Below are 11,803 nucleotides of genomic sequence, written 5' to 3' on the forward strand. Positions count from 1 at the left end.
GGAGCAAATGTCGCTGCTGGGATCGGTGGGATCCTGGAGTACAGGCAGGGCTGCAGCATGAACACAGCCTCCAGGCCAAACCCTGCTCTCGTTGCAGTTCTTCTGCATTCAGCGATGCCAGGCGGAGACCCTGGCCCATGGTTATCCCGTGGCAAGGGCCTCGTGCGTTCAGGGAGTGTGTACTCGAGAGGCTAATCAGTTCTGTAAACTGTTCCAACAAGCCCTTCTCAGGCAACCTAAGTTTACTGTCATGCTGCTGCAGTCAGGGTGCATCTCTGTCAAACTGCATTTGCTACAGGGGTGCATTAGCTTTTCCTTTGCTTTTCCTTTGTGCGGAGGAGTCGGAGGATGCGTTCATTTTTTGTTAGTTCTGCTGGCAGTTCGTTTGCCTGGAACAAAAAACCTTCAGGTTAGCAAAAATGAATAAGTATTTCCAAATCACAGTTTAAAAGCATTAAGCTCTAAAGAAGATGGTACTGGGAATTATAATGACATGCTTATTCCACTATTGTCCCCACCATTGTTGAAGATAACTTCAGAAGTCACCCAAATAGTGTACAAGTCTCACTTAAATCTTCAAAATACTCCTAGAATGGGATTTGAGTGGTCAGTTTATTTTGTGCTGACTGTCCAAGCTACACAGTGTCCTTTGGGCTCCCTATGCTTAAAATTAGAAGAGAACATAGGTGGTGATTTTTTGGGGGAGATGAGGCAAGTCTTTCACTACCAAAGCCCATAAAAATCCAAGGAAAGACTTTAATTGTTGTGAAACAGTCAGTGCTATTCCATAGGATTGGTAATAGAACATCAGAGTTTGGTCTGCTATATTTATTGAATACAATTTTGATAACATAAAGTATTTATAATGAAGTTACTTCTGAGAATCAGTATGTCTGTCCTGCAAATGTACTCTGTGATGCCAAATTGCAGGTTATTAAAAAAAAATCAGTAGGAGAGGTTTCAGCCACAGACTTTCTCACACTGCACATCCTCCTGCTGCAAATCACCATCAGTAACAGGAAAATCTTGCACACTGGATGATAGTATCAAAACAAAATGCCTATTAACAGGAGCTATTGTATTTGAGGCATTAACTCTGCTGCCATCAAGTGGAATGATACAGAAATAACAGGGACAGATGTTCTATTAAATGACCAAAACATTTAGAAGGCATTTGCTGGATTACTTGTATTACAAATTTTCATTCACCCAATCATAAACTAGAAATAAATACGAGACCACCCATTCATAGCTTAACAAACTCAGCTAGATATCAAATACTAGCCGCAAATAGTTCATAAACACAACTCAGAGGAAGACATTTTCAGGGAACTTATCAAACATGTAATGTTTAAACACTTTACAGAATAAAACCAAGACAAGTTTTATGCAGAAACGTTGCTGCTGTAAAATGAATATGAATCTATTTCAGTAAACTATCAGATTTACAGTAAGATATGGAAAAGATGCATATAATTTGGGATATTTTTTGTATTAGCAATGTACTGACTCCTAACCAAGTTTTCTTACCAAAGGCACCCACATATACATTTCTCTTGCTGCAGAAATATCATCCTTAACACATCTCTCACGTGAGACACATATATAACTTATCAAAACCAGTAACGGATTTCTGTTTCCCTAAAATGCAACCTAGGTAGCCCAGGACTAGCTGTAGTTAGCAATTTAATCCGTGGTGCATGGTCTGGTTATTCTCAGACTGATGTAACTTCACAAGAACCACCATGCTTGTACACAGAAGTGAATGGACCAAAGAATGGTGCTTCAGGAGGGGATCAAGAGGTGACCACAGACCAACACAGAAACATGGGCTGCCACCTCCTCCATAGCACGCACGGCTCCGCCACTCGGTGCTCCGCACCTGCTCCTTGCCGGGGACGGTGTGCCAGGACATACCTTGTTCCTCAGGCACGGGTCCGCTCCTGCTTCCAGGAGCAGTGCCACTGTCCTCACATTGCCACTCAAGACAGCTGCGTGGAGAGCAGAGGTCCCGTTCTAGAAAATACCAATGGAGATGTTTGTACTCTGAATGGGAAGCAATCAAAAGGCAGTGAAACACAAATGTTTTGAAAGAACAAACCTCCGAACAAGAAAGAACTAACATGGAAGAGAATAGGTCACAAAGGTATAGGGTCTGATTTAGGGTGCTGGCAGGCTAGTGGGCTATGAAGGAGGTGATTTTAAATGCTTTAATAAAAATGAGAGTCAAGTTTACTTTACCACAGCAATATTTCCTTTTAAAAATTACCCTTGTCAATAGATTAGAGGTGAAATGAGCATAGCACTTGCTTCTGTCTGACAAAATCAGCCATTAGCAAGTGAAACAGAAGCACAAGCAGTAATGGAAACCATCTGTGCATTTTATCTTCCTTCTCTTATGATTAATGATCTCCATTTTAGACAGCTGAATGGCGATTTTTTTATGGCTGACCTTTTGTTTGTGGCTGCAAACTGACAGCTCAAATAAGTGTGGAAGCTATTTCATACTTGTACTTAACAACTAAGTTAATGCCACCTGGATTTTCAGGTACATCAAAATGACAGTTGCATGCACAAAGGCTACCAAATTATGTGATTTATAGGCACATAAAATCCGATCAACTATTAAAAAGCAGCTTTCAAATATCTGTTATTTTTCAAGTCACTTTTTGAATTCAGAGGAAAACATAATAGAGAATCTGCTTACAACAGATCTCTTAGGATACTATTTTGCTGACTAAATGCAATAGAGAGCACACTATAATGCTAGAAACTGCACCACCGAGAGCAATCCATTTACTGTAGAAATAAAATCAGATGATGAAAGGCAAGAGAATTCCTTCTATGACACAATGTGTTACCTCATTCCAAAAATCAAATTCACAGCTTCATTAGAAAAGATTCATTTGTGTGTAGCATTAAAGGCTAAGTAAGAAAATTTTATTTTTCTCTGATGTTTTTGGGCTCAAGCTCCTTATCACCTTCCACTGGCATAGTCATAAACGTCAGGTCTTTCATCAGACCCTTTGCCTTCTTGAGTTTCTGCCTAAAAATCTGTGTGTTTCACTACTAACCTTCAGCAGGCCAAGCGTGGGAGAGAATTTCAGCAACTCTTCTATCACATTGTTGTACCCTTTAATGGCGGCCTTCAGTAAAGCAGTCGTACCGTCCTTTAAAAGAGAGAGGAAGGTCTGTTCAGGTGTTACCAATGCTTTACCTGCGTTCCCCTCGCATGGAGGGAAACGCCAGCTCTCCCCCACACCTCTGAGAGGGGGGTTTCCTCTTCTCATCATCGTTGAGGTGGCACCTCCACAACATATGCTGCTGGTTTTAGGACAACTGCAGGATTGTTCCTCTGGCAGGTGAAAAATTGAGGGTAAAAAGAACTAGTGACATCATATATCACCTTCATCTCTCATTTAAAGGGACATTTCCAGTCCCTTATTCTGGGAGGTCCCTCCAGGAAGCTGTCCCAGACACAAAGGGAAAAGGGAGCCCATGGTGGGACTTCATAACCTGGCAAACAGACAAACTCTGGGGACACCAGGTCTCAATTCAGACAGACTTGCAGCCTCCCAAAAAGCAAGGAGGTGTTAAGCTGCAGACAGAACACAGGAAGGAATGCTACTCACATCCCGCGCGGCATCTCGCTCAGCTCCCCGGAGCAGCATTACTCGCACCACTTCGCTGTGACCCATCTGCGATGCAATCCACAAGGGTGCTGTCCCATCCTGCAAAGAAAATAAGACTGCTAAAGGTTTCACTGTGAGATCCTGTGCTCCCTGGTGTTTTACTGCCCAAGTCTGTCTACTGCAATGGACGTACATCAATTTCTCAATTAAATCCAGCATCGCAGACAGACATATGCAGAGTTCCTTCTAAAAGCACATGGGAGCTCAGTGTATCAAGTCAGAACTGCTCCAGTTGGGTAGAGCCACCCTTAGCTGCTTTCTCTTGCATAGTTGTCCTGAAATGTACAACACTGTGCGAACACTTAAAGCCCTCTTTGGCTTACCAGTTGTGCCTAAAATACATAGGGAAGTTCAAAATGTAAAGGCCAAAGGTATACTGGGAAGTTCAAAATCTAGGTGGCTAGACATGACAGAAGATACAGGTAAATCTCAGCATGCATGGGCAGCTTCTGCAGCTGGGTCTCTGTACATATGGAGTTGTTTATAGAAGATGGGGAGTAATGCAAGATGATCACCAGCTTTCAGTGTTAAGTTACATTATCCACCCTCAGGGAATCTGTTAAAAACATCTTGCCTTACAGAGATGGTAAGTATGTCACAAATTTTATCTTCAAGCATTCTGCTGGAAAACAGGGCAATTATCAAGGAATCCAGTGTTTGGAAAAATTGTCCTATGCTGTCATTATTTGGGCAGAAAACCTCAGGGAAAAAAAATACACATTCAGAAACAAACTAAAATTTGTGATGGATTTCCATCCCAAAGTCAAAGGTGAGTTCAATAACTAGAAGTGTTTCTCACTGCATTTAGAATTCAGTTCTGTGCCTTTTCCTCCTTTTGCTTCTAAATGGCTGGATCCTCCAGACTGCAGGAGGACTCCAGTGGTTATGTGGTGCCAAACTGATTCTTGTGGTCCTTTAACAAAAGGCTTTGCCTGTATGAACTTCAACATAAAAGTGAGGCTTCACATAGCAGGGTGCCTGCTTCTGCCTTCAGCGCTTGCCAGTTCCCCTCGCCACCCTCAGCAGCCTGAAGACTTGGCAGGAAACAGGAAGACTAAATATACTGGGGCTTCCAAAAGAGCCTTAATGAGAAGTTTCAGAGGAAAATGGCTTTTTACTTTAAATAAAGTATTTCCACCTTGACCAAAGAAGCAATCTCTCTCCTCAGTGCCAAGTGAAGATTCATATGACTTGCTTGTGCAAACAAATAAAAACATTGTTGAAGCAGTTCCCTGCTTTCTATGGGCTAGTGACTTAATCCGTTGGAGGAAACAGAAAAGTCATTTCTGCCTTTGATATAATATTCCGGGCTTCCCTTTTTCTGATTCTGAGAAAGAGCAAATGCACATCCTGAGATTTTCAGTCTTCTCAAATGGTGAGGAACAGGATCTTTACCCATTCTTGTGTAATTTCTCTATAAATTAACTCATTGAAATTAGTGACTGACCTCATTCTAGTGCATATTCTGTTAATACAAAGAGAGTTCTTTGTGATTCAAAAATAACAGAGGCTGTCTTGTACACAGCATATGTGATGTTAGTGTGACAGCAAAAACTGTCCCTCTCCAATTTATAGTGTTTCCCCTACAAGTAAGCTGACATTTCATATTTTTTTTCTAATCTCCCCCCACCAGAGGGCTCTAGAAAATAGCAGTAGGGATGCTGGAAAAGTCTATAAAACTTGGAAAATATCTGAGAGCAGCCTACATGATTTAATCTGCATGAAGATCCAATGCTGTGCAAATCCACTCTTCTGTTTAAACAAGAAATGCAAGCCTAAGCACAGCATGGGGAATATGGCAGATTTCTTTTACTCACAGTGAAGTTTATAAGAACAACTCTTATTTTCAGGTATGAATGAAAAGAAGAAGAAGGAAATACAAGTGTTGGGCAACATCACTGTTACCACTAACTGTCCTTAACAGTATTGCAGTTAGACATCTTCCTCAGTATCTTAGATACAGGCTAGAGGCAAAAATACATTGTGAGAAAGAGTGACTGTCTTGGAGGACAACCTGAAGAGAAGAAAGATGATGAAGCTGATGTTGGGCTCACATTGACTATTGTCAGTTTCTCTCTCTAAAGCAAACAGCATCTAACAGGCAGGTTTATGCCAACACATATAGTGTTTATATGGAGTAGATGAGATTTCTGTCCATTTTTATATTGGTGTATGGTGCAAAAGAGATATTACATTGTACTAAGAGGCCACATGAGAATTCCTGTGTAAACAGATATTAGGGCTTGGAGGTGATTCAGGAAGAAAGTGAGAACAGGGAAAGATGCAGTTCAAAACTACTTTCCTTGTCCTTCTGCCCACCCAGCAGTGTCCAGACCATTACATTCCTGGAACAATGTTAAATATCCCTATGTTTTTAAGGTGTGCTTATTTCTGTATTCAATTACAAGCTGATATATATGGACTACATCTCGTCATATCCAGCAGCTGGCAGTTCCAAACATACTCTGACCGAAATTTCTGATGTTTTCTCTCACCCATTAACTAACAACTTTGCTCTGCAGCTTGCTTTGCAGCTTTCAATCTCAATGTTTGCTTGTGGCTTGGAGTTTTAGAAGGTGCCAGATTGGGGTGGGAGGTGAAATACCCCTTGAATTCCCAGTAAGGACTTCCAGGGACAGAGAGCCCCTACTCTAAGGCTACTTGGTGTCATGTCCTCCACTGTTCTGCCTATCAGTCCACTTGCACTACTACACCAGCTGAACTCTTGCTAATAAGAAATTGCTTGCTGGTCGGAAGTCTACACTCTATACAGGTTTACTGGCTTGCATATATGTGTGATTACATATCATGTGTTAAGAAAAACAGATTAATTTCCAGAGTATTTTGAATCTGCTTAGCCTGTCAGGCTAAAGCCTGCTGGGACACAGGCTGCCAAAAGAGACTATAAAATTCATTGGCAAATAATCTCGCTTTGTTTTTCAGTTGGAGAAGCAAAGAAACATCTCCTGCACCAGGCTTCAGACACTGCTCCCAGCTCTGTCTAGACAAAAAGATGACAAAAGAATTTCTGCCTGGCTCCACAGTGTCAGAAAGAACAGAAGGAGGCTAAATCCCAAGAGAAATGACATTGCCAAGGAAGAAACTTGTCAGGAAGCTTCACTAGCTGTCTTGTCAGAGCTGTGCTAAAGAACCTGCACACAGACAGCCAGCACCATCTGAGATGCTCTACAGTGGGACTGGGAGATGGGGCATAAGACCAAAGGGGAATTGGTACCCACTGCAGCAGCAGGAGGAGACATACAGGGCAGATACACATGCTCAGGTAGATGAATTCAGCCCTCAAATTCACCAAGTAGAGAGGAAAACCCAGATACCATGAGGAAGGAGAAGCATGAACTCACACCTGGCACTCTGGAGTGGTGGCCAGCCCTGTGTTTGATGTTATGTTGCTTAGAAAAGTTTCCTACAGCAGTGGGAGCAGTGTAGTTTGTAACTGACAGTGAGAGTCATCTGGCATCAAAACTGCCCCATCTAGAGCTACATGCCTCATGACCAGCATGCCACCTTCGAACAAAGTACAAATTTGTTTGTTAGTAAGAAAGAGACTGAAGTCCATCCAACCATTACTTTACTAATTAAACAGTAAAAATGTTCCATGTGTTAAGGAAATGTTTCAGGTTACAGTGGGCCCAAATACAAATGCCACGGACTTATCCAGGCATAATCTTAGCAGGGATCGGAGGTACCCTGAAGCAAAATAAGCCCGTATTGCCGGAGATGAAACAGAGCGATGAGGAACATTGACACAGAGTCAAGTCTTTGCCTCAACTAAGATTTAAAAATGCCTCATGAAACACCGTGTTGTCGAAATTGGATTAGAGAGCTAAAAAAATAATGTCAGAAAGAATTAGCTGGAGCATTATAATTATGGTTAGCAGAATGCAGTTTTTATGGCAACATGGTTCAGCTAAATCTAAGGCTCCCCAACTCTGTTTTGACCAACTCAAAAGACATTAATGCATACCTTGGTCTATCCTTCTACACTGATCTTTTAGACTGTGTTAATTAACAGCTTTGAACATTTCTTAATTTTGATCTTGGGAGACAGCGTGGAGGCAGCCTAGGAGCAGCTGAAGCATCAGCCCAGGGAGCAGCTGCCTGCACAGTTCTGGTGTTTGAGAGGTGGGGGAAGAGGCAGCAGGAAAATTACTTTGGTTTGGGCACATAAAATACTAATCCAGTTTCCTTACACTACAGGAGCAGCAAGGAGGCTATGCAGACCTACAGATGCAGCAGAAGTCATATAGATCAATCTCTGCTGCCAGGCTATGATTTGTCAGGCTTTTGGTGTAGATGAAAGGAAATACTGAAAATACCTGGCAAAGCTTATCACAAACCACATTGTCCACTGTTATTAGAGTTTTCACATTAATTTGTTCTCACCTGCTGACTTTTTACTTGCTGCAGTCAGTGATCATAGCCACCTGGCAGCCATATATGATGGATTGCAAGGACAAGACCTTATCCCATCAATTTAAAATGTGCAGTGAAGACCCAGGACAGCTACCTTGCCTGCAGGGTTTCAGCAGACCACAGGGGTGGCTCTCTCAAAGTAGGTAAAGATTCCTGGGAAGCCTTGTCTCTAACCAGACATTTCTACGTGCTGGGAATAGAGCTAGCTGTGCAACTCCCACATCTGGCTACTCAAAGCAGCATCTAAATGTGCTGTTGAAGCACTGATTTTAGAGTCAAGAAACAGCTAAACAATTAAGGAACACTTTTTTTGGGAAACCAAGACAGCTTTTATGTATGTCTCTGTGCACCATGTATGCTTACATATCCCATAGTTTAACACCTTGGAAGTCTTTTGCACCCTCACCAGCACACACTGATGCAAGGTGGATCCAGCCCTTAGCCCCCTGGAAGGGACCTCTGAACCAGAAACAAATCTAGCTCATACATACTATTTAAAGATCAAACAGCAGCCCCACTACCTACAGAGGAGCTAATTTCATGCTTACGGTTGCCACTGGCTGTATATGTTTGCAGGATGAGGCCCACCGGAGTAACCAGCTGGAAAGGGGGACGGCAAAGCTTTCCACAATTATCAAGAACTTCCAGAGATGAAGGTAACGCTCATGCTTGAGTTTCAGAGTGCACAGGGATGACACAAAGTAAAACTGAGGAAAGTAAAACTAAAAGTAAAAGCATTTGTCAAAGATCAGCTTCAACACTGAAGCCATGGTCCTGAAGGCCTGGTGATTTCAATATACCAGATTTAAGTACTGTCTCCCACTGGAGCTCCCAGATTTTCAAAAGCTTTTCCAAGGAGTTCCAAGAGAGCACAAGGATGTGGTATGCTGTGTAGACCTTCACAAGTAACTTAGTACAACAGAAGCCGATCAGTAGTTGTAAGAGGTAGTGCAAAGCCCTTACATCAACATTATATATAGCTAGAGGGTTTTATTTTGATTTAGTTTGGTCCTTGGCCCAAACATGCATGTGGCTCAAACCTGTTCAAAGGATCAGTTAGAGATTGGATCTGCTTTAGGATGTAAGTCCAACTGGTGCAGACCTAGAAGAAAGCTTCCAGTTTTACTTCTTCCAGAAACGATCTAGTTTGCATGCAACCTAGAAATGACTAGGGTACTAATACACGAATGCAGTCACAGCTACAATCTGCCTTCCAGGGAATCACCTCCATGGGAACCTGGTGCCCAGAGAAAATTCCAGTGATAATTTGTTATAACTGTAAAAAATTAGACTCCAGCTCTGCCCTGAAGCATTGAGCTCACCTGCCGTGGCTGGTTAACCTTTGCTCCTGAAGAAAGCAGCAATCGGATGACATCTAGATAGCCTCCTTGTGCTGCCAGGAAAATTGCAGAAGCTCCGTCCTAAGAACAAATATATCCAGCTTACACTGTGTTGAAATTGTGACATTTTTCCACACAAAATCAAACCAAACTGATTCAAGTTCTCGTTCTTAAGCCATTATGCCATGTAACAGCAGATATACAGCCATGCTCAAGAAAGAATTATCAAAATCCAAAGTCTAGTACATAACAAACTATGGTAACATTTTCATTCAGTATGCACAAGTACTGGCTCCCATCATGTATCAAACCGAACATTAAATCCTGGGTCTGGAATAGTAAGAGTCCAGTTCTTTGAAGCAGTGATCTACATAACTAGAAATTCACTCCTGTACAGCAATATAGGCTCATTTAGGTTAATTTAGCTTTTATATGTACATGCAGAAGTGTTCTGCTACTGTTTCACATGATGAAAACGTGTTCAAGTACTTCGCAGGGCTGGAGGCTCCAGCACTGAATTCTGCCCTTGAGGCTGAAGAAGTGAGTACTGTGCCACACTACTCTGCCACCCCCGCAAATACCATGCCACTGCTCTGGCACATCTTGCAGAAGATGCTGTGCAAGACAGACTATCTGAGAGCCCTGTCAGAAAACAACATTTTCCTGCAAAAAGCTTGTGAAACAACAAATTGTGAACAATTATGGGATTTTCTTTTCCCTTAACATGTCTTTCATTGCAGATGTTCTCAGAATTTTACTTCACAGAAACTTCTTCCTTAGGAAAAGAATTTAAAAATCATATGTCATTAATTTTTTTTGATGAAAAATTTTCAAACAGTGTTATAGTCCATCCAACCAACTAGAAGTGGAAATCTGCATGGAGGGTGGGTCAGGTGTTTACTCATCCTGTATCCACAGCACTCAGTACAGAGCATGCGAGGGCAAGTTCTCCCAGGAGGTGAGACTCTTTCAGTCTAAATCAAGACATGAATGAACTCCTTCACTACATCGCAGATGTGCAAGTACACATCCCATGACAACTCATGCATATACTTATCACAAAATACAGGGCATTTTAGTGGAAGCCTGTTGTTGACCTTGTCGGCATATCACTATGTTGGGACCGAAGGCTATTGTCTGCCAAGAGATACCACTTATCTGCTCCTCTTCCTGCAAAGCTCAGCACAGACTTGGCGAAGCATGAGATGAATACAGTGCCCCAGGGACTGAATCTAGAATGTTTGACCTTGATTTCAAGACAAATATCCTGGTAAACAAAAGAGGTGTCTGCTGGCACTACAAATGCACAGCCCTGGGCCCTCTGAGGGGCTGTTTTCTCTGGTTGCTCTGTAAGTACACAAAACATGGTGAAGGTATCAGGTCCTTTGCAGGCTTCCTCCAGAGACAGGTATAGTGAGAACATTTCAATTTAGAAAGTAAACAAAGTTGTGCAATATTAAAGGAGTTCTTTATTGTAGTGTCAATCAAGACGGAAAACCTTGGGTTCCCTATCACCTAACCATTTTAAAAATTATTGTTTTTTGTACTTGATTTGAATTCATGCTGTAATGAGAAAGCTGTTTTGAGGCAGCAACGTATTTCTGCAAGAAATGCTGTTTAGTTAGGTTATTCTCTTGTCTTCTCCTCTACCCTTCACCTGAGTCAATTTAAGATTACATCTATCTTGATGGTTTGGCAAGGACTACTGAAATGCATGCTCAAATTCCCTCTCATTTGGCTGCCTGCCAGCAAAGCTGCCAGCCAGATAACACTTTGCAAATACAGCTTGGAGATGTCCCACAAAAGGAGCCAGACTAATTCTCATTTTCAAGAGATTGTGCTCTTATTTTACTAAGCAGCTACTTCTGACTGGTTTTGCCCAATGACTGTAAACAATAAAAATATGTCTCTAAATCCAATTGCAAATATTGTTCATTTCCAGGAGAGAAAACAAGGAAGTTATTTTACTGCCTTCACTTCTAGGTAAGTGTCTGCAGGTGTGGCAGCATGGCTATTTTTAAACCAAGTGGTAACCCCCAGGGTTACCGTGCAGAGGTATGAATCATTGTCCTCAGATTAGAAAGAAATCACTGTCTGCACAGCAGCAAGGGTGGGACACCCTTCTTTATAAATGCGGGGTGAGGGTGGCACAGAGGTGTGGACCCCCTGTGTGACCAGTGCACAGCCCCCATTGTGCTGGTGGCTTCCCCAGTCATCAGCCCTTGGCTCCCACGCACACTCATGGGGGCTGAGTGCAACAGCATCCTGCAGATCCAAACTCCCTGGAAATGGCTGAAAAAAATCATATATCCCTGAGGAGTGACTTCCTTTTTGTGA

The 11,803-nt window shown here is 42.2% G+C and overlaps 1 protein-coding gene across 1 annotated transcript in view; it reads right to left on the minus strand.

Moving 5' to 3' along the window:
• Window positions 1-305: 305 nt before the first annotated feature.
• Window positions 306-11,803, minus strand: part of ANKRD29 (ankyrin repeat domain 29) — a gene marked incomplete at its 5' end in the record, with an annotated part of 12,302 nt that continues 804 nt past the window's right edge. Inside the window, 5 exons of the mRNA XM_010077921.1 lie at window positions 306-389; window positions 1,918-2,016; window positions 3,075-3,170; window positions 3,633-3,731; window positions 9,449-9,547. Of these exons, the coding sequence (XP_010076223.1) occupies window positions 306-389; window positions 1,918-2,016; window positions 3,075-3,170; window positions 3,633-3,731; window positions 9,449-9,547 (477 nt within the window). The remainder of the gene's footprint in view (window positions 390-1,917; window positions 2,017-3,074; window positions 3,171-3,632; window positions 3,732-9,448; window positions 9,548-11,803) is intronic.

Source organism: Pterocles gutturalis, unplaced genomic scaffold (assembly GCF_000699245.1).
Source record: "Pterocles gutturalis isolate BGI_N339 unplaced genomic scaffold, ASM69924v1 scaffold18988, whole genome shotgun sequence".
Lineage (NCBI taxonomy): Eukaryota > Metazoa > Chordata > Aves > Pterocliformes > Pteroclidae > Pterocles > Pterocles gutturalis.